The 27,495-nt window shown below is 38.4% G+C and overlaps 2 protein-coding genes across 2 annotated transcripts; both read left to right on the top strand.

Moving 5' to 3' along the window:
- Positions 1 to 375: 375 nt before the first annotated feature.
- LOC125488590 (serine/threonine-protein phosphatase 6 regulatory subunit 3-B-like) lies at positions 376 to 5,118 on the top strand. Its single transcript, XM_048629605.1, has 7 exons — positions 376 to 561; positions 765 to 844; positions 1,345 to 1,618; positions 1,967 to 2,131; positions 4,315 to 4,639; positions 4,909 to 5,039; positions 5,086 to 5,118. The coding sequence occupies exons 1-7, from the start codon at positions 502 to 504 to the stop codon at positions 5,116 to 5,118; spliced, it is 1,068 nt and encodes a 355-aa protein (XP_048485562.1). The 5' UTR covers positions 376 to 501.
- LOC105382855 (serine/threonine-protein phosphatase 6 regulatory subunit 1) lies at positions 5,106 to 25,804 on the top strand. The gene is made up of 16 exons (XM_048629361.1): positions 5,106 to 5,233; positions 5,594 to 5,755; positions 6,502 to 6,604; positions 7,877 to 8,018; positions 8,934 to 9,061; positions 9,636 to 9,700; positions 11,055 to 11,232; positions 21,363 to 21,395; positions 21,517 to 21,558; positions 22,025 to 22,096; positions 22,309 to 22,371; positions 22,858 to 22,910; positions 23,199 to 23,257; positions 23,650 to 23,781; positions 25,049 to 25,123; positions 25,338 to 25,804. Exons 1-16 carry the CDS (start codon positions 5,148 to 5,150, stop codon positions 25,658 to 25,660), a joined length of 1,716 nt encoding a protein of 571 aa, XP_048485318.1. The 5' UTR covers positions 5,106 to 5,147; the 3' UTR covers positions 25,661 to 25,804.
- The last annotated feature ends 1,691 nt before the right edge of the window (positions 25,805 to 27,495 follow it).

Here is a 27,495-nt window from a genome sequence, read left to right as displayed (position 1 = left end):
TTACGTGGGTTTTGGTGGTAGGTATAGGACGTTTGTGGTCTTTTTAGCACGCTACCTTTATAATATAAGCTGATGCAGAAAGGGCGATGTTATTTTTTTACTGCTTGCCTAAGCCTGTCCAGCAGACGACCCTTTGTATAAAAGAAAAGACCCATAGAAATAAATTTCAACTATTCTAGTCATGAAATTAAGGTTTGAGGAACTACAATTTTCATAAGCCTGGCACAACGCACTCATTTTTGGACTTCTCTACCCCTCGTCCTATACCAGTACCACAAAGGATTTTTTCGAGTATATTGGTAGTTTCCGTAGTTTCTAGATACAAATAGATGGCAACAAAAAGTAGTTTTTAAATCAAAATTATGGTAACACTGAATTCTGCTGTCAAACGTGAAAACGGATCGTTGCACTTTTGTCAAAGAAACGCTGAAAATCCCGTAAAAATAAACGTTTTCTATGGATTTAGACTAATTTAACATCCTGTACTTATTAAATAAAATAATGTTTTGGAGCGGGAACTTTATTGCAGTTAGGGAGTTAAATATTCTTCTCAAAGAAGAGGTACGTATCTTTGTGAAGAATTGATGGTTATGATTAGAGGCGCCTCGCTTAAATTTTAAGGAATTTCCGCTGTAATTGTTATCCTTTTATCCATTAGGGTAAATGTAAATCACATTTCATGAAGATACAGTTTTATCCGTATAGATTTAAAAAAAGTGTCTGTGAGTTGGTTAATGTAGTGTTATGGTCTGTATTTGTTACAGAATGTGACCCTAACGCAGGTGCTAGAGGCAGACGACATCCTGCAGGAGTGTAAAGCCGACAACAAAGCGCTCACATTGTTGTGAGTACTCCCACTTGTCCATATAAAATAATCTCCTGTTATCTTTGTTTGTGCCATGACTTGACACTTGCAATTTGTATTGTTTAACACTTCTGCTACCTGTGCTGGAGGTACTACAATGTTGTATCCTTTAAAAATTATTTATACATAAATTCTCAATCTTCCTGATAGTATAAGCTGAGAAACTATAAATGCACTTGTTACATCCTGCCACACCTCTTGCTACATATTTTTATAAATTAGTAGCTACTTGTTTTATGTTTACTAGTTTATTTTAATGGTTCATTCTAAAGCACAAATCGGCTTACAGTCTTGTGCAGATTCATGACCTCTTTATTGCTTTTATACAGACATTTATTAAAAAAAACCCATAACCTGCTGTATTATATCCTAAACAACATGAGAAAATAATTTTATTAATAATTTCTGTATTTAAACCCAATAAATCTTACTATATCATTTTCTTAACTTAAATCCAATAACAAATACCTTCCTTCCAGTCTCACAAGGCCAGAAATCCTGGCAGAGCTGATAACGCTCATCACTGAGGAACCACCAAAGGATGTGGAGCTGGCGTCACAGTACCGGCACGCCAGCGTGGCCTGCGAGGTGCTCACCAGCCACCTGTCCATGCTCATCGACCGGCTGTCCACCGACGCCGTGCAGATGAACCGACTCTGTGACTTCATCAACAGACCTCCACCTCTGAACCCTCTGCTGGCATCGTATTTTAGTAAAACTATTGAAATGCTGCTGGAAAGAAGTCCAAAGCAGGTGAGAAAATAACCCACAATCACAATATTACTATGTTGTTTTCTGAAATTCTTATTATGGAGTATTTACCATAATAACTACTTATTTGTGTAGTATTTTTAATGTTGCACAACTGAAGCCATACATTTTCGCAATAAATTTCCAAGGCTTATACATACTAATTGTTTGTCAAAATCCTACAATTTGGCTTGGAAAACAAAAATCCTATTGCAGTTCAGCAAAGATGCATGCTGATGGGTTCAATTCCACAAAACTTTTCAACACACCAGACAATATCTCCAACACTTAACTAACCCACCTATCTCCAACTATATCTCCATAAGTAACCCAACCTTGTCTTCCCACCAGGACTGGTACCTCTACCACATCACGTGCCTGTGCGTGCTGGACTTCCTGAAGGCCCGGCGGGACTTCCTGCCCAACCTGCTGCGGCACATCGCCACCTCTGCCATCGCCGACACCTTCAAGTACTTCATACGACTCGATGACCTGTTCAACAAGGTTGTTATGGAGGTAAGGGGATGGTTGTTTCTTACTACATGTAGTATTTTTTTTAAACAAACACGTACTGAATAGGTTGCCTGCACATTACTGATATTGGCAGAGTGTGATGGGTCATCGTTTGGACCAATAGCAACGCAATAAAAAAGTCTGTTATTTTTTTTTACTAAGAAATGACTTAAAGTCAATATGCCCAGCTTCAATGTTGTCTAAATAATATTATGCATTTTGTAACATGAAACACATCTCGATATTCTAAATAGTCTCATAAACAGATTTTTATCCACATTAATTAATAACTACAATGTTGTTTTTCCATTAAATTATGTTGATTATAATATACCTATTATGATAATGACTAAAGGAAGATAAAGTTCACCAATTTTGGATTACATTACCGTTTTGAAAAGATCCTGTACAATAATTAAATAATAATATAATAATTTATTGTAATAATCATAATCAACCTAAAACATAAAGCAAATCAGTTTTATACAATAAACGCTAACTAGTTGAATTATGTGAGCTGTTGTAGTGATACCGATGTTATTAATCGACCTAGAACAGAACATTTCAATTGATGTGTAGGATTGTTTGGTTTCCTACCTACATAATAATAGGTATAATGTAATGATACAATTGACTAATCTCTATTTTTTAATCCCACGGAATTCTGACAATTTTTGACATGTCAGAGATCACAACCCCTTTTTGGCTGGGTACTTTTTTCAATACGAGTCTGAACATCAGTTGTATCCAGTAAATTTTCTATATTATATTTTAAATATTTAGAATGAGGGTCTTTACGTTAGGCGCAAAAGAACCACGAGGACGCTTCTTTCTGGGAGAGAGAAAGTCTGACTCTTGTGCTCTGTCATATGGGGCTGCTTCCCGGGAAGGGCCAGGTTGTGGCTCCATAACGTTTATAAAAATCAACAAACGATCACAACGCGAGAGGTCAACAATAAGAAACCGGCCAAGTGCCAGTTGGACTCGCGCACTGAGGGTTCCGTACAAGTCTACTTACCTGAGATATTTTTCTTTTAATTTCATTATTATGTACATCTATACGAAATATTAGCTTGATATCTTTAACCGTTTCTGAGAAAAAGGGTGGTGACAGACAGACAGACAACAATAAGGGTTCCTTTTTTCCTTTTGAGGTACGGAACCCTAAAAAAGAATTGTAACAATCGGATCAATTGTTTCCGAGATATTCGTGGACAAACATATAAACAAACATACCAACAAACATATAAACATACTTATACAATAAAAAAAAAAATGTTTATTAGGCTTAATGGATTGTCATATGTGAATATGGTGCAGTTCCAATAATCTTACATACCTACATACCGAACATATTATTATGTACTTACCGAATTGAGAATCTTTTATTTGAAATCGATTAAAAAGGTTTGTTATCCCTGAATTTAGTAGCAAGTGATGCCATGGTAAAGAATAAAATAAAGTAATTAAAATTAATTCGATACAATGGTCGTGAGTCGTAATTTTACTAAATATTATAAATGCGAAAGTTTGTGAGTATGTATGTATGTGTGTATCTTTGTTACTTCTTGACGTCAAAACGGCTGAACCGATTTTAATGAACTTTGGAATGGAGTTAGCTGATACCCTGTATTAACACATAGACTACTTTTTATCGCGGAATTCCCACGGGAAAACTAATTAAGGTGAAGCGAAGCTCGTGGCAACAGCTAGTACTGAAATATTTGTTTTTTTTTGTATTACCTAGGTACTTCACTTGAGCAAGTAAATATTTAGATTTATCTTTTTGTATCAAAACATAAAAAAATATATTGCCCTGAAATGGATCCAATTTTTTCCTTTTTTCGGTGAAGAGCTTTTTTAGTGGTATCACTAATGAAATGTCAGAATTCCGCGGAATTAAAAATAATTAAAACCGCATTTACAATAACATTTTCACTAAATTATATTTTTTGTTTGGTTACATTTGTTCTACTTGACAATAAGATATCGATATCTCACATCAATACAACTTTACCTACATTTTTTTTTACACAGCTTACTCTACATACAGCCGCACCGAAAATTTGGTCCAAATTTTTTACAAACTTTCTTGTTTGGTTCCTTAACTTATGTTTGGTTATATATCCTTAAGTATGTATTTTTTTCTGGGATACATGAATAATCTTTTCATATTACCCCAACAGTGGCTAGAAGAGCACCAGTTTCTGGAATCACTGATCCAGGTGATCTGTGGAACTTACTCCCCTGGCGAGATCACGCCCGCCTACTGGTTCGGTATACCGCCAGTTCGCGATCAGACCATTCCACGCGAACAAGGCAACCAGGAACAAGGCAAGATGCAGGAACAAGTCAACCAGGAACAAGGCAATACGGAGGAACAAGGCAAGGCGCAGGGCAATACGAGTGACCAAACTGTCGAGAGTGATCAAAGCAAGCCGAGTGAGGAGTCTACGGAGCAACCAGCCGGCGCAGTGGGTGATGGAGAGAAAGTGGATAAGGTTGAGGAAGGTTAGTGATATTACCTATCTCTTGTAGAATACTCATTAATACTGTTCACTTCTCGGGAAAACGCTTTAGAATCAACACTCTGTCATTTATTGGTCTTCTTCTTCATCCAACTATTATTATAAGATACATAAGCCTTAAAAGTCTAAAATATAACATTTTTTTTTTTTTTTTTTTTTTATGTAGCCTGTATTGTTTCCCACTGCTGGGCAAAGGCCTCCTTATAAATATAAATATAAAATATAACATAATAAAATTATTATTTTTTACAGTACCATCAGCAGCAAAGCCAGAAAACCAAGAGCCCGCTGAACCTCCGGAGCCTACACCTTCGAATCCAACAGTCGATACGGCTCCCAACACGTCCGAAGCGATTACTTCCACATCTTCGACTGAAGCGGAAGTCCCGCCTGCCACTACGGAAGTTCCGCCAGTTGTTTCCAAGACAGAAACGGTTTCTGATGGAGTGGCGGAAACCGTAGATGGCGTGTCGGACACGGTATCTGCGCGCATGTCTGCCGTTGCGTCGGCAAACGCCGCCGCTCTCCTCTGTGATATCATATTGACTGGATGCGCCGTAGAAAATAGTCAGCCTCGGTAAGTTGTGCAATTTAATTATGACATAAATGTATTTTATTTTAAATTTTGCGGTTGTACTGAGTGCCAGTTGTACCCACTTTACGATGTAGATTTGTACTCTCGTTTTTGAATGAGTCTATCTAGAATCTAGATGGGATTTCCTCACGATGTTTCTTTCACCTAAGAGTATGTAGTATAATTGAACTTAAATTCCTTATTAAAAAAAAAATAATTTTACAAGATTAAAATTAATTATTAAGAATCATATTAGTACAAGGCAGAATTCGCTCCCACGGCCTCACGAGCAACACCCGACATCATATCCGACTCTTTTATTTCCACTTCAAATTAACTATCTCCTCTACATTCCTCCCATAGTCCCCGAACCGGCAGCATGCTCATGCAACGCCTACAGTCCGAGGCACTAGTCCGCCTGCTCCTGCAGTCGGTGTTCACGAGCGACGGCGGCGGCGCGCGGCGACACGCCGTCGTCAACGGCTGCCGTGTGTTGGCCGCCTTACTGCATAGCAACCAGTACATGTGAGTGACACACTGACACAGAATAACAATAATGTCCTTCTAGCCGAATATCGTCAATTTAAGAAGGTTATAGTGATATTATCCGGCTCAAAGGACCATTTAAAGGGTTAGATGCCTCAGTTGCCACTGCAAAACAATCAGTACATGTAATTGACCCACTGTCACACACTCACAGAATAACACTCATGTCCTCCAAGCCGCAATTCAATAACGGCAGCCATCGAGATCAACCTGCGCTCTGTTTATAGGCATATTATCCGGCTCGAAGGACCACAAAAAGGCTTACATACCTCAGTTTCCTGTATAGTATGTGTTACATGACTCTATCTGTAAATATTTGTATGTCTATGTTCAGGGCGCAGAGGACCATGAAAAGGCTCAGATGCCTCATTTGCCTGGATACATTCTATTTCCATTTACATACTATCCAGTTACATGACTGTGTCTATACAGGGTATTGCAAAAGGGTATACTAAGCCGAAACTTACATGTGCAGCATGGTAAATCTAAGCCCGAGACTGAAATCAGAATTTAAAAATTCGCGAAAAAAATATTTATTTTCCATAGAAAATTTGTTGGTCACGTGACTTTTTACTTTTTACTATGGAGATAAATTATTTTTTTTCGCGAAATTTGAAATTCTGATTTCAGATTCGGGCTTAGATATAACATGCTGCACATGTAGGATTCGGCTTAGTATACCAATTTTGCAACACCCTGTATAATGTTTGTATCGTTATGTCCAGGGCGGAGGGCGGGCCGGGCGGCGAGGCGGAGCGGCGCGCGGTGGAGCTGGCGCTGGCGCCGCATCTGCCGCTTCTACACCAGGAGCTTCTCACGCACACACAGGTATATCACTGTAGTAAAAATAAGAATAAGAATAATATTTATTCAGATAACTATAGGTAGTATTTTAACAATAGGTCAACTCTTACTGCTAAAGGTAGATGAAATACTGCTCTGAACTAAGAAATAACAGAGTTTTCCTGTGTAGTGTAGGACATAGTCGCTTCACGCAGTTGTGTGTGTGTGTGTGTGTGTGTGTGTGTGTGTGTGTGTGTGTGTGTGTGTGTGTATGTGTGTGTGTGTGTGTGTGTGTGTGTGTGTCCAGGGCGGAGGGTGGCGCCGCACCTTCCGCTGTTACACCAGGAGCTGCTGACGCACACGCAGGTATATACAATATGTGGGGACAACTCACACACGGCCATCCGACCCCAAGCTAGGCAGAACCTGTGCTATGGGTGTCGGACAGCTGATATATCTACACTACAGATAGATAGATACAAAATATAAATATCAACACCCAAGACCCGAGTACAAATATCTGTCTTTAAACAAATATCTGCCCCAGCCGGGAATCGAACCCGGGACCTTCGGCATAGCAGTCAGGGCCACTAACCACTACGCCATTCGATCGTCATCATGGATATCACTGTAGTAGAGCCCGCCTCGGAGCCTACACCTTTGAATGCAACAGTCGATACGGCTCCCAACATGTCCGAAACGATTATTAGTTCAGCCACTGCGACTGATGTGGAAATCCCGCCTGCTACTGCGGAAGTTACACCAGGTGTCTGGTGGCGTGGCGGGAACCGTATCGCAGTAGATCAAAGTCGCTTCACGCAATTGCGCCTCACACACGTGCGGTTGTAAAATATACATCGACATCGTGATGTGTCATGCCACGTCGCATATGGCCGGTATGAAATTCCATTTATTACACCTCCAAGTGGCACTTCGGTGTCGCGTCGCCCTCAAGCTCCGTCCGATATCGACCTAGATATTGAGATGTTTGAATGGTGTAGTGGTTACTGACCCTGACTGCTATGCCGAAGGTCCCGGGTTCGATTCCCGGCTGGGGCAGATATTTGTTTAAAGACAGATATTTGTACTCGGGTCTTGGTTGTTGATATTTATATTTAGTATCTATCTATATATGTATTTGTGTAGAAGTATCAGCTGTCCGATACCCATAACACAGGTTCTGCCTAGCTTGGGGTCGGATGGCCGTGTGTGAGATGTCCCCACATATTTTATTTTAAAAATGTTAAAACTAGGCATAAAATTAAAAACAAGAGCCCTTATGACTTACACCTAACTAACCTAACCGTACACCCCCAGGACTCAAACCACTCCTCGTCGGGGCAGGCGGGGGACGCCCCCCGCGTGCACGTGGGCGCCGCGCGGGTGGAAGTGGCCGCGCTGTTGGCGCAACTAGCCAGCTCTGAGGTGCCGGAGGTGCCCACCACGCTGCTGGCTTTGGGTGAGTTATTGATATTATACACTCACGGGCAATGAAAACGTTCCACTCACAAAATGCCGACACCAAACGACCCAAATTTTTTCAAACAGTTCATTTAAAATTTGAATAAAATGTGACCGTATTTAGTTGGTGATATCATGATGCTCTGTTAAATGTACTTTTATGTTACAGAATGCGTCAATAAGTTAGCATTTTCCGCTTAGGATTAATTTGGTGTTTTTCTCAGTGGAACCTTGTCATTGCCCGTGAGTGTAGTTACGTACGGTATGTTATACCTCCGAGGCCTAGTGAGGTGATTCACACAGGCACCGCCTCACGGCGCGGATTGCGGATTTTGGCAGAGTAAATTTGCACGCGGTAAGGCGGTGGCAGTGTGTTCCTATATAAACTGTAATTTTTGCATACAATGATAATCCGCCCTCCGCGGCGATGCGCGGTCCAGTGTGTGAATCGCCTGAAAGTATTTCTCTCTGTGAAATAATAAAAGCACGTTTTGTTTCAGTTATCATACATTTATTGTTAAAAGTTTCGTAAAAGTTCCGCTAGAGGCGCCACTTTGTATGAGAAAAATCTTGTTTTTACGTTTTTGCTAACTATAAAAATTACTATTTACTAAAGTACAATCGGGGAATCGGCCGATAGTCTACTTAAAACTGGCCTACGGGTTCACTACAGACACAGACATTCGCTGGATGAGTTACGAACGGGATGTTGTTTTAAAATCAGAATCATTGATTTCCCCGATTGTACATAAATGTATGTATGCAAACCACCGTCACTTACGCGTTCATTATCTTAAAGTTTGTAATATGGGTGTCTAGCCTGAAACAAATGACTATTTATTATTATTTATTTATTATTATCTTAAACGATACTATACCGTACCCATTTCACTCACCACTTATCTCATTCCAGGCACGGCGGGAGTGCTGCTAGACCTGATGTTCTCGCATCCACACAACAACTTCCTGCACGCGCAGGTCACCGCCTTCGTGTCCGCCGCGCTCGTCAACTGCCCCTACCGCACGCAGTACGCTAGACATGTGAGTACACTAGACATGTGAGTACACTAGACATGTGAGTACACTAGACATGTGAGTACACTAGACATGTGAGTACACTAGACATGTGAGTACACTAGACATGTGAGTACACTAGACATGTGAGTACACTAGACATGTGAGTACAATAGACATGTGAGTACACTAGACATGTGAGTACACTAGACGTGTGAGTACACTAGACATGTGAGTACACTAGACATGTGAGTAGACTAGTCACAACAACTGCCTCTACCGCACGCAGTACGCTAGACATGTGAGTACACTAGTCACGACAACTTGCTTGCAGTACACTACATCATCTAACAATATGGAGTGCAGAAAGTCGTAAGTTATTGGCTGTCCACACAACAGACAGACAGCCAACGACTTACGATATTCTGACTGACTAATCCTTTCACCAAAAAGACAAGTGGTTGAGATCAAAGACAAGAGTGACTGTAGTAGTGATGGAACGTTGATGATGATGAGTATAATAAGATAACTTGAGGTACCTAATTTATCCAATTTGTATTGAAAAAATTATACCTATACAAATTTATTTGTTTTGTTTCAGTTAATATTAGAATGTGATATTTTAACAAGACTGTTGGATGCTTATGAAGAAAACGAAAATAAAGAGTAAGTACCTAGAGTTCATAACATACAGTCAGTAAAAGATATGTTAATGCCATCCCAGCGCACACACGTTAATTTTATAATTCACTGATGGGTGATACATGACATAAGAAATACACAACCTGTAGAGATTGTTTGTATTTGTCAATAACATATTGTTTTATTTATGTATCTCCCACCCATGATGAGTCTTCGAATCAAAATACAGTGCCACAAACTTATCTGTTCCGATGACAGCTCACGTAAATGTGTAATATTTCTTCATTCTATAAGATTTTAAGTTTGCCTGTAGTGGCAATTCGCTCTTGTGGTTTATATAAACCCATCTAATCTATATCAATATAATATAATCCATTAGTAAATATTATAATGAGATATGGATCAATTTAGTTCGCTCTCACCGGAACAGATAAGTTTGTCGCACTATACATAAATATCTTTGGCTGACTTTTTAGTGTCAAATAAATGTATTCTATTCGACATTATATCCCATTCCACGGGGAAATACATCTGTGTCGCGAGCACATGATTCGATACTATTTTCGAATCTACACGAAGGGACACTTTTACCAAACGCTAAACAGTGACAGTTGACGATACGCAACGTTAACGGAGGATCGAAACTTGTGCTCACGACTCTGTACCCGTATCACGAAAATTCGAGCTAACGAATAGAATCGAATGCGAGTGCGACTATTGTCAACTTGACAGCACTTTCGAACACTTTTTACCTTTCGAATGAGTTTCGAAAAGAATGACCACAGAGTACATAATATTATTCTGACAATGACCTATGGAATGATAGCTGTCAAACTTTCGCAAATCTATACACCGCACTGACAAAAGAATAAAGAGAGGACATGCCATATCAACGAAAAAAATGCGCTTACCTAAACTTTGGTGTCAATTAAAATGGCGGCTTTTTTCTTGAAAAATGTAAACAAACAAATTGTTTGACAGCTGAAGTACCTTGTGTTTGGATGTCAATCTTGGTCAATCAACATGGCGACCGATCGCAATGTTGTAATTTTAGGCAAAGACAAAACTACTGTTGTCCTTTTTTACGTACGATAACACCAATAAGTTAAAAAGAGACGACGATATATTTTTAAGTACCGATTTTTATGCCAAGTCCTCTTTATTCTTTTGTCAATGATACACCGCCATTTTGTTGTTGACAGGTTGACAGCACTTTCAAATAGACTATCGAATAGAATGTGCTGCGTTTTTTTCCGGATCGCTCTACTGATACAAACAAAAACTACCCGTATTCGAATGTAATAAGGGTTCTGTCAGTTATCTTTCCCCGTGAAATTGCATATAAACATGTATCAATTAACCACCACCCCCCCGCCAGTCCATCAACCCCCCGCGCGGGCTACATGGGCCACGTGATCCTGCTCATCCGGCGGGTGGCTCGAGCGCTCGAAGACGGTGCGTTCCCGCGGGCCGAGCTGCCTACCACACTGGCTGAGAGGTGGAGTGAAGCGCTGCAGCGCTTGGAGCCGCTGTTTCAGCAGCTGGATACGCCGCTGGTGAGTTTTACGACCAGTGTAGCGAGCACCGGATTCGATACTATTTTCGAATCTACACGAAGGGTCACTTTTACCAAACGCTAAACGTATTTAAATCAAATTTTAAATACATTTTGTACTAACTGACAGACGTATGACAGGCTACTAAATACGTTTAGCGTTTGGTGAAATTCCACCTTACATATGGAAAAAACAAATGCCACTTTTGGAACTAACTTTGCCCTACATTTTGACAGTGACAGTTGACGATACGCAACGTAACCGGAGGTTTCGAATCCTGTGCTCGCGACTCTGTATAATGTATAATCGTTTGCAATAGAATCCAACAATCATGTAAACCAACCAAATTGTCACGATTACTCCGTAATCACATACATTTGACGAGCAATTATGAACATAGTCTGATTTCAACGAACGCACCATTGTTTTTACATTATCTTCAACACGGTTTAACTTGTATTTATAAGTTAAATTTGTTAAAACATTTGCAACGTAAAAATTTCGAAGTATTTGACAAGCTGTCATCTTAGTTTATTACTCATCGAACTCTATAAGTCATTGAAAAGTTAGTGTTGTTCGTAATCTGAAGTTATCTTTTATTTTTAATTTAATAAATTATTTTAATTTAATATTATTTGAATACAATAAAAAAATTTTTTAAGAGTTTAATATAATTAACCAAAACGAAAAAAGGAAGAGGAAGAAATGAAAAAGCTCGACGGCATTTTAGACATGGCAAGCGATGACACAGTGGTTCCATTTATAATTACGGTCACCGGCGACACTTCTGATAGTGATGATGACGAAGACGAAGATTTAAATTTGTTTTAATAAACACTTTTTATATATAATCAGTTTTATTTTATAGTCTATGGCTTATATATTTAATCTAATTAGAACACTATGGCATCACTATGGGCATAAACAATACGCTGTCAATGTCAGCCCGCCATATTTGTTTACATGATTGTTGGATTCTATTGCAAACGATTATACATAGATAGAATATTGTTTATTTGTACACACACAAGAACAGAATTTACAAAGCTTATATACATATTCATATATTCATATTCATTTATTCAGTTTAATACATCGTCATAAATATAGTAATTATAAATAATAATATAATGAAGTACATTACTTAAATTAGGCATGTCACAAATCATATAAAAATAATGTCATATAAAGCATATAAATAAAGTAAACAAGAATACAATGTCACTTAAAAAATAATAATAATATAAAAACAATGTCAGAACATATGCGTAGCATAATATTTATTAACATTTATCATTAAGATAATCGTCTACAGAGTAGTATGCTTTCTTGCTCAAATATTTTTTAACTAAAGTACAGTTCTCCCATATTAATAATGCGCATGCAAATCTTCGCAAACTGTCGTATTCCCGGAAACACCCGAATCAGTGCCTTAAACAAAGCACTTGCATTTTGATCCTTGTTCGAAAGAAATAGTAGTCAATATCATGTGACACATAATCGAAAACAATTTGGGCGGTCGGTGGCTGTCACCGATCAGTCAAGGGTCTCAAGGTCAAGATCAATATTACTTTTGTGGAATTTTAAAGAGCTGCAATTACACATCGTTCTTGTTATTTTTTTCAAATGTGAATTTAATTTCAACTTTAATTATTTTTGACGATGCCATATTATGAGGCACATTTAAGAATAAAATATGCGTCACATTGATAGACTTCCCTTTGCCAATAAAGCCACACCCAAAAGACCAACTACGACTTACTAGAAGCGACCCTGAAGTGTGTTCGCAAGCAGGATATTGTTATTGTCATGGGTGATATGAACGCGAAAATGGGCTCAAACTGTGTCGATCGGACACACTACATGGGTCCTTTTGGAGCCATCGGAGAAATAAACGAGAACGGAGAACTCTTCGGTGAGCTATGTTCAAATCACGGGCTTGTGATCGGCGGAACGCTGTTCCAACACAAGGAGTGTCACAAAGTCACCTGGATATCTCCAGACGGTGTAACACGCAATCAGATTGATCATATTGCGATCAGCCGCACCTGGAGATCATCTCTGTTGGATGTTCGTAACCGCCGAGGAGCTGACATCGACAGCGACCACCATCTTGTTCTGGGTGAGGTGCGCCTGAGACTGGCTTTCCCGTCGCGAAAGTCTGAAAAAACCGCCAGACGTTTCGAAGTGGAAAAACTAAGAGACCCTGTATACAGGGAAGAGTTTCGTCTATCCCTTCGGAACCAATTCGAATTACTGGAGGAACTCGAAGACGAACAGATGGAAGAGTCCTGGAGCCGCATCCGCACGGCGTTCACCAAAGCTGGCGAAGAAGTGCTTGGTTACTCAAACCGGAGGAGAGAGGAGTGGATGTCTGCAGAGTTATGGCAAGCCATTAACACCAGAACGCTCATCAAAGCCCAAATGCTGCCCCATCCTGGAGCATGTCCTACAGAGCTGCAGGAACGGTATCGATCACTGCGCTCATCGATCCGAAAGTTGGCACGACGAGACCGCAGAAGAGCTTACGATGAACTGGCCGATCGAGCGAACTCTGCTGCAAATCGGAAAGACATGCGTGAACTCTATGGAATCACCAAACGCATCAGTGGCCAAGGTTCCCGAACACCGAAAAAGCCGCTCAAGGACCGAAATGGCAGACTCCTGTGCACTTCTGGAGAGCAATTGAGCCGGTGGACAGAGCACTTTAAAGCAGTATTGGACCGCACCCAGACAGAGCCATCACCTGGAGGGGACGTCAGCGGAGGGAATAAACTACTGGATATTGCTACGACTCCGCCTAGTTTTACCGAAATAGTCGTAGCAGTTAAGCAGCTGAAGAGCGGTAAAGCTCCAGGCATAGACAATATCCATGTGGACATGCTGAAAGCTGACGCCCCGACAACTGCTTCGCTACTCTACCCCCTTCTGACCCGAGTCTGGGAAACTGGACTGGTGCCTGCCGAATGGAAGCAAGGCCTTTTAGTGAAAGTCCCTAAGAAAGGTGATTTATCCCAGTGCGACAACTGGCGTGGCATCACCCTGCTTCCTTCTGCCGCTAAAGTGTTAGCAAAAATATTGCTCAACCGCATACTGGACAAAGTATCACCCACGCTCAGAGAAGAGCAAGCCGGATTCCGCCCCGGCCGCTCCTGCGCTGACCACACCAACACCCTGCGCATCCTGATAGAACAGTGTGTCGAATGGCAATCCGAACTATATCTCGCGTTCGTAGATTTTGAGAAAGCCTTCGACACCGTGAAGTGGAGCGCGCTGTGGTCCAGCCTGTACCGAAGAGGGATACCGAGCGCCATAGTCCGAATTGTCCAGTCCCTGTACGAGGGAAGCACGTGTAGGGTGATACATGAAAAAGAGCTGGGCTTACCAATAAATATCACCGCCGGTGTAAAACAGGGTTGCCTCTTGTCCCCGCTACTATTTATTATTGTGCTGGATGACGTCATGCGCGAGGTGACAACAAATGTCCAAGGCATCAGTTGGGGTACAAGTGTCCTGGAGGACCTCGACTACGCGGATGACATTGTACTGATATCGCCAACATTAGCCCAACTGGAAGCAAAGTTGGAGAAACTGCGAGACACTGCTGACCAGATGGGCCTGCGAATTAACCGTCGAAAAACAGTGGACATGCGCGTAAAGTCGACTGACACCGGCCCACTTGTACTGGAAAATGAAAGCCTACAGACAGTATCCCGTTTTGGTGTATCTCGGCAGTACAGTCACCAACCAAGGTGGGACGGACGAAGACGTTGCAGCAAGAATAAATAAGGCGAAAGCTGCCTTCGCACAACTAAGACCAGTGTGGGACTCCAACGTGCTCAAGCGTCGCGTGAAAATCTCCCTTTTCAACTCCGTCGTCAAATCGGTTCTGCTGTTCGGTTGTGAAACGTGGAGAGTGACTAAGGGATTGATGAACAAACTACAAGTGTTCCTCAACAAATCCCTGAGGTCGATCCTCCGCATCTTCTGGCCGAACACAATCCGGAACGTTGACCTGTGGAACGTGTGTAAGCAGACCTCCATCGAACAAGAAATCGCATTGCGAAAATGGAGATGGATTGGCCACACAATCAGAAAAGGAGCCGAGAGCAAAGCGAGCATTGCCTTCGAATGGAAACCGCCTGGCGGCCACCGCAGACGCGGTCGCCCCGTGCACACATGGCGGCGCACAGTGGACGGCGAGCTGCGAGCGCAAGGCCTGAGCTGGACGGAAGCCAGAGCGGTTGCTGAGGACAGAACGGCGTGGCGCACGCTTGTAAAGGCCCTCTGTACCACCGGGGTACCATAGGACAGCAACAACAAAAGACCAAGTTTGTAATTGTAATATTATTGTGAATGATCAGCGCTGTAAATACTTTTGAACTGAGATTTTAATGTAAATATTTTTATTAATGTGAAATAATCAGTGCTGTAAATACTTTTGAACTGAGATTTCAATTTTTTTATATAAACCTGTGTTTGAAATCCATTTCTCCTTATAATATAAACCTTGTGTTATTCAAACCTTCTTTCATCCATCTTTACATCAGCTTCAGTAAGACACTTGACACTTGACACGTACCTACTGTAACATTTTCGAAGTAAATTTTAATATTATGGAATATTATGAATTATCGAATCAAATTTCGTTACTGATAAATCAATTATCTCTTTTAGCACCAATTACATAATTATACTAAAATTTCATGAAGAAAATGCACTTAACCACTCTAAATACATAATAGTTTTCTAACGCTCGGGAATACGACCGTTGCCGAACAATGACGAAGATTTCTATGTGCATTATCAATTTTGGGGAACTGTAGCTTTGCGACTCCCTTATGTCATCCGGGATTTTATTGTAAATTTTAGGACCCATTATATGCACGGTTTTCTCGGTTTTAGCAAGGCGGGCTGTGTTTAGGGTCAGGTCATTCATATACAAACACAGGTACAAAAAAGGCTCTTATCACTAAAAGAGATTTTTTCAAGACGACTTTTTTTCGAACGGAACGTCGCCGTGCGATTGTAAACATCGAAATAATTGTACTCCATCAATTAAATTTAATTAATTAACCAAAACAGTGCCTAATATCCACCAAAACATAGTAAAATTCAAGAAATAACCTCACCTCATCTTATCCAACAAGTGAAATTGGGGTTTGAACCCCTCCTTGGACAACATCTTCAAATAAAGGTACATAAATTGAGCCTATTGTTATCGATTCTGGTTGTTTTTGAATTCAAATTAAAGATAAACTGCCAAAAAACAACAATTCATATCACCAACTGATAAACAAGCAACCATTTAGGCCAATCAGCTGTTCACTAATTGACAACTTACAAGTGTTACCAGAAGTGAAATTTATATAAAGCTCGCACTACACAGTCAAATGCAGAATTACGTTCCAATCTACGAATACTAGAACAAAATACAGAAATACTTAATAAATAGTACCTAGTTTGGCGCATAGAGGGCATTACGGGTACTAAAAATAAATAATGAATACATTAGATAATTGTTGTTCAGGTTGCTTGCAACCGATACCAGGTAGAACATTCCTGACATGTTCAACTTGCAACGAGAAATATGACCTGGATTGTGCAAACGTCTCTATCCAACGCTTCCGAAATACAATGACTATCGAACATAAAAAGTCATGGATCTGCGATTCATGCTTCTGTAAAAAGCCCAAAAAGGGTAACACAAACACTCCTTTACGACAGCAGAAAACTACACCACCACCTACGAAACAAAACTTGAAGGTAAACCTAGAAGAACAACATAATAATGTAACTCTAAGGGGTAAACCGATACAAACAGTTTGCGCCGGAGAAGGCTCAGATGAGGATACAATTTGCTCCGGAGATACCCTACCACCAGAAAATTGTTTTGCTACGTCGTCTCAAAATACCATGATTACGGAAATAGAAAATATATTGGAAAAAAAACTAGAAGAATCTAAAAAAGCTATAATAATGGAAATGAGGAAAACTATTACAACTGAAATCTCAAACACAATAGCTATATTGAAACAGGAAGTTAAACAAGAATTAAAAGAAGAGATTAAACGAGCAGTTACCATTGTATCAGATGAACAAGAAAAAGTTAAGCAAGACTTATTGAATTTAAATAAACACATCGCAGAATTAAAAACTGAAAACAAAAAATTACAATCAGAAATAGAAGATATAGAAAAAAAATTAGAAAAAAGCAATACAAACCCGGCCATCACCAAATCAAACACGAAAGAGTTAATGTACACTGATAACCAAAAAAAATTAGTACTCTATGGTCTCAAGAGCCACGAATGGGAAACTGAAAATGAACTATATGACAGAGTAATTAATGTATTTCATGAAATAATGAACATAAACCTCGAAGGTTACATTGATGACCTAAGGCGTATGGGAAAAAAAGGCCCGATCGAACTAACGCTAATCAGCAAACAGTGGACCAAATACCTTGTCCAGAATAGTCACTACTTCAATTCTACAGGTTTAGGAATTTCTGAATACCTGGACGATACAGCACGTGAAAAAAGAAGAGAAATGATTAAAATTCTTATTGAAGCAAGGAAAAATGGCCATCAAGCTAATATAAAAAACAACAAACTAATTATAAACGGAACACAATATAAAAAAGAGGAGGAATTCAACTGTAACAATAAAAATGCCACAAATTACCGTCAACAATACGCTGATGTGACTTCAGGAAACAGTAACACTGACGGACAAAGAAGGAGACAAACAGATATGCCTAATAAACCTGGAAACAATTTTTTCCACCAGCGACAGGCCAATCTCCATTATCAATAACTACAAAACTAACTAATCTGAATATACTTTTCCAGAATATTAGAAGCCTCAATAAAAAACGTCATCTATTGGAAGCAACGACTGAAATTGATAACTTAGTACAGATAATATGTATGACAGAAACATGGGTTACCGAATCTAAGAGTGAACTATTGTACGTCGATGGTTATAAATTAGCAACATCCTTTAAACGCTCTGAACATACAGGTGGAGGAGTGTGTATATTTGTCAAAGAAAACATAGATTATAGAGAGCTAGATTCTATTAATAGAAAGTCAATTGAATTTATATTCGAAACATGTGCCATTGAAATACTAAAGCTAGATTTAATAATTATTGTAATTTATTGGCCAGACGATACTAGAATGCCAGATCTGTTTTATGAGTCATTAGAAAAACTCTTAAAATTTACACAAGTAAAATATACAAAGAAACGCATCATGATAGGAGGAGACTTTAACGTGGACATGCTAGTCCATAATCCACCTAGCTTAAAACTATTAGAACTCTTCAAATCATATAATTTTTTTCAACACGTAAAAGAGCCAACGAGGGTTACAAATTCAAGCTCAACTTGTCTTGACTTACTTTTCTCCAACTTCCCTCTTGATCATTGCGTCAAAGAATATGGATTTTCTGATCATAAGGGTGTTATAGGTACTGTACCTAACATAATAAATAATAAAAAAATCATATGGTATACTTATAAAAGAAACTATCATCATAACAATGTAATAAATTTTAAAACTGAAATAAAGAAAATAGATTGGAATAAAATAATAGTAAACAATAGAAATATTAACGAAAACTATACCACATTTATAGAGACAATCCAAACTGCATTGGATAAATGCATTCCAAAAATTAAATCAAAATTAAAAATATATAATAATAAAACATGGTTAACGAAAGGAATAAAAACATCGTCCAAACATAAAAGATTACTTAAAAGTTTAATATCACAAACTGATAATAAAACACTTCATGATAACTATAAACAATATGAAAAAATACTTAAAAAAGCAGTCCTACAGTCAAAAAAACTGGTATATATAAATTCAATGAAACATTCAAAAAACAAAACTAAAACTATGTGGAGAATTGTTAAAGAACGTACAAATAAAATGACTAGAAAAGAAAAACAAAATACCAAATTAAAAATTAATAACCATCTTACTGAAGATCCAAAAATAGTAGCTAATACCTTTAATAACTTCTTCTTATCAATAGGACAAAATGATCAACTGTCATCGACACCGTCCTCATCCTCGCTGCCGCCCGAGCCGCCTGCCGCTCCACCACACATTTCACCGATGCTTCACTCTTTTTTTCTTAAGCCAGTAAACGAACACGAAATATATCAAATTATAAAAAAATTAAAAAATAAACGTAGCTTCGGTTACGATGAAATTCCCCCAACACTCGTTAAAGAATGCGCGGACATACTCACTTCACCAATCACTAGGTTAATCAACCAATCATTTACTGAAGCATGCGTACCTGACCAATTAAAAATATCAGCAATAAAACCTCACCACAAAAAAGGCAGTACCCAAGATCACGATAACTATCGACCCGTAGCAAATCTCCCATCATTTTCAAAAATACTCGAAACTGCAATGTACATACGTCTTAGTTCATACTGTGAAAAAAACCGAATCTTTACTGAAAAACAAAACGGCTTTCGGAAGAATCACACAACTACCCTTGCTGTATTCGACTTCATAAAGGAAATTTTGAAAATAATAAATGGGAAACAATATGCAGTAGGGATTCTATTAGATTTAAGCAAGGCCTATGACAGAGTATTACATAACATATTATTAAATAAACTATATCGAATAGGTGTAAGGGGCATCGCGTATGAATGGTTTAAATCTTTTCTTAACAACCGATCACAATATGTTGAAATAGAATACCACGATCAAAATACAGGATTAATTAAGAGAATCAAATCTACTCAGTCCTATACAACCAGGTCTATACCTCAGGGAAGCATTCTGGGATGTATACTATTTTTAATCTACATCAATGATCTACCAAACACTATAGAAAACTATTGTACTCTCTTTGCAGATGACACATCAGTAGTCATTCCATGTCAAAATGAATCGTCAATGTATCAACAACTCGATAATTGCTTAACTTTAATAGTAAACTGGCTAAACGCACATAACCTCCAAATAAATTTTAATAAAACAAAAATAATGCAATTCCGACCATATCAAAAATCCCCTTTAAACATAAAATACTCATTTAATAATATAGAAATAGAAAATGTTGATACATACTCACTACTAGGCATAAATATTGACACAAACCTTAACTGGAAAAGCCACATTAATAAAATAGCCTCTAAATTATCTAGATTCACTTATGCACTTTACGAACTAAAAAAAACAACAGATATAAATACAGCAAAAAGTATGTATTACGCGTATGCGCACTCATGGCTTCAATATGGAGTGATCCTCTGGGGTAGTAGTACAGATGCACCTAAACTATTCACATTGCAAAAGAAATGTATAAGAATAATTGCCAACATTAATTCAATGGACAGCTGTAGACCTTACTTTATTGAACACAATATCCTTACTCTAACATCATTATATATCTATCAAGTCTGCTTATTTGTACAAAAAAATATTACCCAATTTCCTATCTATTCAAGACCACAAAACCTACGACCGCGAATTAAATTAGCTATACCTTTCTCTAGCCTTAAAATAGTCCACTCTAGTCCCTTTGCCATGTGTATAAAAATTTACAATAATTTACCGGATGATTTAAAAAAAACTACCAACTTTAATCACTTTCAACAAAATTTAAAAGACTTTCTCACAAAAAAATGTTTTTATACGTTACAAGAGTTTTTAGAATTAGATCAGGCAGTATAGTCATAACCTAAAGAAATTGTAAAAGATATTATAATGTGATGTTCGTCTTGATATATTTATTTAGTTTAATTTAATTTAAGTAATTTGCTGTGCCCTTGCAGGGTTCATGTTTGATACTACTACTTTTATTGTAACATCCTATACTGTACAATATGAATGCAAATAAATATTTTGAATTTGAATTTGAATTTGAATTTGATGGAAGAGAGTTAAAAAAAATAGGATTAGAGGTAGCTGTGGTGGTGACAAGTGTATAATAAACTACTTAACACTACATCTCACTCACGGCCATCCGACCCTAAGCTAGGCAGGCCTAGGTATCGGACAGCTGATATAAAAAAACCTGTTATTTGAGTAAAAGAACCTGTTATTTCGTTTAAAATAATAGTTTAATATGTTTTGTAATACTTTCAGGGCGGCTACTATCCTTCAGAATACAGTTACGAGGTAAGTAACATAATATAATAATCAATAATTAAATAATTACAATAAAAGTTAAATCACTCTGAAAAGATATTATGTTTTTCAGCTCTACCTATATAAAACGGAGAATTTTCTTTATTTTCAGGATGAAATGTGTCTCCCAGACACAATAGGAGCCAGTTACGATGTGAGTAGAAGTGAACCAATCCAATTTATTTTAATACATTTGATAAAGAAACTGGCAATTTAGGAATCGTTACGCACTCATACAAACGTTACCAAACGTGGGTTTTTTTCATGTTTTTTTTGTAGAATCAATATTAAAAATAAATGAATGAGTTTGCGTTCAGAAACTCAGATAGAGTAGGTACTCTTATTCTTACACCAAGAAATAATTTACAATTTTTTATCACAACTTAACTAGGATACAAAAGACGGTCTTATGGCTTATAGCGATTTCTTCCAGGCAACCTTTGAAGGATGAACTAAAAGAGCCTCAAATATAATACAGGGTACAGTGTACTTACTAAAAGGAATATAGTTTAAACACACATATCTCACTCAATGATCACAACATCTGGACCGGCTCGAAGGGCCATGAAAAGTACCAAGGCTTTTCACACAAAGTGATAAAAATGGTTGTTTGTCTTCAGTTTAACGACATGGCGACGTCGGGCGGGCTCGACGACATCGGCGGAGATATGAACGCAGACGACTCTAATGAGGTCAGTATACCAACTATACAGGGTATTGCAAAAAGGGTACCCCCTTTTAACAACGTCCTGTATTTATTATCAGGTTCAAATGCAATCGGGAAACCTTTTGGATTTGTGCAGAATTTCTATAGACGGTGTTTTTAATTTTTCGTTAACTGTCACTATTGCCAAAAGGGTAAATGGAAATACTTCAATGTTTTTTAATTTATGTTTGCTCGCAGGTGCTGGGTGGCTCGGGGACGGCGGACTTCATGTCGGATGGACTTGCAGATGACGACCATAAAGTAAGACGGTTTTTAAACTTCTAAGGCCGTGTCCCCACTAGGCAAACTGTTAGCGGTGAGATACTGGGATAGTCGGCGCGCGTAACGCTGCCAACTGCGTACTAAACTAGCAAACTGTGGACACTCCATTTCAAATATATGGAAGAGCGTACTAAATCGATACGGCGCGGCGCAAACTCAGTCGGTCGCTAACAGTTTGCCTACTGGGGACACGGCCTTAAGGTCAGCTTTATAAGTGGCTAGTTCTGTATCTTGTCGAACTAACGAATCGTCATCATTTGAATGAATAAAAGGAGGTCTGTGAGTTTCACAAGGTGCGAAAGTAACTATTTACGATGATGCTGACTGAACCACGAAATTCGAAAGTATGAAATTAAATACAATTCTTGATACACGATGTAGGAAAATGTTTAAATGTAGGTACATAATTAATATATAACTGTCATACTATTCTGGTGTGTAAATGTGTATACGTTTCTGTTTCAGTTTACAATGTCCCAGAGCAGTTTCTTAGAACTAGCGAATCAAGCTATTAGCAGGTAAGGGCAACTAATATAACATGGGAAAATCTGAAAGCTGAGGGCTAAAACCAGGGATGGTCCACCTATGGCAACATTATGGGCTCAATGGCAGATAACCTTATGTTAAATAGCAGAAACCCCCTTCCCTACACGACTGTGGTTCGCAAGATGCATGTTTTCTAAACGCCGAATATACAAGATATGCACACATAATATACATATCTCACATATTTGCCATACTACCGTCCTAGTAACGTGATTTAAACTTGGTAACATGAATTATAATGGTGTAATGTAATGTTGCAGCATGTGGGACGAAGACCAATCAGAACAGACCACCGACCCGCTCAACGCAGACGTTGCACGTAAGTTCAAATACATTAGAGTTTGTTCTTGTATAATTCGAATATAAAAATACTGAAATTAAAAACAATTCAAATATAACATTATAATATACTCTAATATTTAAATACGCATGTCTGAAACCGTTCTTAACTAAAACAAAGCAGCATAAGAGCAGGACTGCAGGACGGCAGAAGCGTGCTGTTAAGCCGTGGGTCCCGATTGCTTCTTCGGCAGCAGTTATTAAGCCTAGTCAGAGGCCTTCGGGCAGCTTGAAAACATCTGACAGTCGGGTTGCCCACTTACCCGACAACTCTCTCAGCACAAGCTTGCTTCATTGGAAGGAAACCCGTGCCCTAGCAGTGGGGACGTGATGGGTCGTGATTATGAGCTCTTATATGTGTGTTCCTTGCAGCGTGGGAGGGCGCGGCGGCGGGCGCGGGCGCGGCGGAGGAGGGCTGGGCGCAGTTCTCGAACGACGCCTTCGGGAACCCCGTCGACCCCTTCGCTAATAGCTCCTTTGGAACGCAGTTTGATGCGCAATCTGGTAAGGCTTCTTCCTCTTCTTATTGGTCATAAAGTGGCTATAAAACAACCCCAGAGTAGCCAGATGGTTACTCTACCTTGACAAAAAAATTACAAACAAGAGCGTCGTGCAATCGACCGGTATACGTGCGATATAAAGTCACCTTTGCGATTTTTCTGGCAACCCCGTCGACCCTTTCGCACAGTGTTTTATGAACCCTATTTTTGTGTCATCTCGGTTTTTTGGCAAAATCTTATAGTTTTCGTCATTTTAAACACTTTAGTAAAACTCCGAAGCTTCTATCACTTCTAGTTTATTTTTAAAAAAATCCTAAAGTTTCACTTTATCCGGGTTCCGAAAATCACAAAAAATATTATTAAAATATAACTATGCGATACAATTAAATTTCAATAGCATGCATGGAATACACATATTAAGACATACATTATAGCAAAATTTCATACATCAAATCTAAATAGTTACTGAAATATTCGTATTATTCTCTCTTTTCATTTTTGTGTTTTAAAACCCGAATAACCGCGTATTAGATCGAGATTTTCAGTACATAAGTAGTCCCGGTATTCCTCTATCATCATTATTAATACCAGCATCTAATACTTCTAAATAACGCGGTATTAGATGCTGGTATTAATAGCGATCATAGAAGCATACCGGGACTACCTATGTACTGAAAATCTCGATCTAATACGCGGTTATTCGGGTTTTAAAACACAAAAATGAAAAGAGAGAATAATACGAATATTTCAGTAACTATTTAGATTTGATGTCTTAATATGTGTATTCCATGCATGCTATTGAAATTTAATTGTATCGCATAGTTATATTTTAATAATATTTTTTGTGATTTTCGGAACCCGGATAAAGTGAAACTTTAGGATTTTTTTAAAAATAAACTAGAAGTGATAGAAACTTCGGAGTTTTACTAAAGTGTTTAAAATGACGAAAACTATAAGATTTTGCAAAAAAACCGAGATGACACAAAAATAGGGTTCATAAAACACTGTGTTTCGCTAACAGCTCCTTACGCTCGTAATTTGATGCGCAGGCAGGATTTCTTCTTTTTCTTATAGAGACGTTGTCAAACGTTGTCTGTATAACTAATAAAGTAGATGTAATACGATACGACCACAGAGTAGCTAGAAGGTTACTCTACCTTGACAAAAAAGGGCGACCAACGAGAGCGTCGTGCAACTTCCAATTTTCATCTTCACTAGCTAGTCCAAATTAGAAGATAAGATTATTAACCGGAGTTTTTTTTCTGCTTCAGCGACAGCATCGGATGGCTTCAATTCGGATAAAGAACAGTTTTGGAACTATGGCTGGGGCGGCGAGGGCGGAAGCGGTAAGTTGTTATGTCAAGTAGTACTATAAAAGATAAGACACGTCGTGTATTTTTAAGGTTTGAGATAAAATATGCATACGCTACCAAAATCGCATCGCAATCAATCGGTAACGTACCTACTCAGACAATATTAATTTTCGTACATAGTTCTCACTTAAATCCTGTAAATTATCATATCATTCAAACCTAACCTAAAACTCCCTTCAAATTCCAGAACAAACGGCCACATCAGAGATCGAACAGAGCATGCAGAACCTGCATCTGGACTCGGCCACGCACCCCGCGCCGCTCACCAACCAGCAGATGGAAGACTCCTCAGTAGAGCTGGCCAATAACCTTCTAACCGCCATGAGCTCAATGACCCCGGAGGTCATCGCCAACATCGTCAACGCCAACATGAACCTCGACATCGAAGACAGACAGACGGATGAACCCAGCCATGACACGCCGAAAGACGCCGAGCTAGATAGCGCTAATAATAAAGATGAGAGTCGAGATACGACGGAAAGCAATGAAGGGAATGTCAGTGAGAGGTGATGTGTAGATGCGATGTTATGTTAGCCCCTAGTGCTAGGTTGGAGTGTAAGTTGTTGGTTTCTTTTTACATCCCCTCCGTTTGGTGTTTTGTGCGAGAGGTTTTTAATAAGCGTTTGGTGAAAATTTTAGCTTTTGATACTACAAATGTCAGTAGTTGAGGTAATCGATTTGTTAGTCGTAATGTACAAAGATGGCGGAACTTGTTCAAATGTAGTATTATTAATGTAAATGTATTTTATGTGATACGGTAAAGTAATTGACGCCATTTTTACATAGTTTTATATGTCGCTGCATTTAAAATGTCTCCATGAAATCGAATTATGTTAGACATATGTTTACGAGCCGCTTTTCAGACAAGCCCTGAATCGGCTTACCGTCTCTTGTACAAAACACCAAGCAAATTAGTTGTATGACGCACACTGCAACGTCACAATGAATGAATTCCGTTCTCCGCCGAGTACCGTGTGATAGCCCGTAGACTAGAGTCTGTGCCTAAAGTAATACACCGTGACACAGCTGAGTATCGGCCGCTTTCAATAAACTTACTCAGACTTGCGGAAACATTTATTATAAATTGTACGAGTTACATTAATAACTGGATTAGGATTTTTCGAAATATTTTTCACTGATATTACAAAATTATTTGTGATAAATGTTCAGTACAAACGAATCCAGTATGAGAAGTATTTTTCGTAAAGAAATTTATTCGTAATTCGTACTGTATTGGTGGCGGTCGATAGTCTTCAACTCGTTATATAGATCGATCTCTTTCTACGTTCGTAGGATCAATTAAAAGTTGTGATTTATCGGATCTAAAGCCCGATTTTGTATAGCACGTATTATTCATTGGTTACAGTCGAACGATGTGGAACAGTAACTACACAAATCGACTTAATATAAAGCAAGCTAAATGCTTACAATGCAGTAAGGATCTATAATCAAAGGTTGACTTGCTATCTAAATTATATTGTGTATAAATATATGAGTTTACTCGATACTTATGAGTTACGAGCTTATGAGTGTTACGTATCTGAACGACATTTTTTTTACACACTCAAACCATATCGTATTCATTATAATCATTTACCTATAAGTACCTATCGATAACATTTTAATACTAGGTTAATTAAATGATGATGGGCACCAATATATGGAAGCTGGGACCAGCACCAATAGAAATGAGTGATACGTCGTTGAAAAGGTATTTTTTTGCAGAATATGAATAACGGAAGCGCTAGTCTTGATTTACTGTCCAATTAGAATAATCGTACCTTGAAAGTTTTTATATTTTATTTCTGTAATTTTAATGTTTTTGTTAGTTTTTCACATTCATTTTTAATTCCTATAACAAAATGATCATATTTCATATAATATTATATTTGTTTATTATCTCAGTAAATAAAACCAGTTGAAAATAATTTCTCCAATTTCAATAATACGTGTTTACGTGTATTACGCCCTAACTGTCATCAGAAGAGAGCGTGCAATGCCATAGAACAAATACTTCCTTCCGACGAATATATTTCAAAATGGACAACTTATACGGATTTGTCGTCATAATACTTTTTTGCTCACTTGAAAAGAGCTATCCAACGATGTATGTCTCATCTTTATTGGACATAGGTCCCAAAACGCCCATTGTCATTTTAGTTTATTTATAAGACCGTACGGCTGAAGATTGTATTCCTTGATTTTAGTATTATTTGATAGTGAGATCCTTTAGTTAAGTCCATATCAACATGGTTACTTCATATCACAAGTATTGTATATTAAGTGTTCCGAATTACTTTAGGCACGAGACTATCTGTAGCTTGTAACTTATAACTGTGGGGTCC

This window comes from Plutella xylostella, chromosome 23 (genome assembly GCF_932276165.1).
Source record: "Plutella xylostella chromosome 23, ilPluXylo3.1, whole genome shotgun sequence".
Lineage (NCBI taxonomy): Eukaryota > Metazoa > Arthropoda > Insecta > Lepidoptera > Plutellidae > Plutella > Plutella xylostella.
The sequence above is the reverse complement of the archived record's forward strand: the minus strand, read 5'-3'. Positions and strand labels throughout refer to the sequence as shown.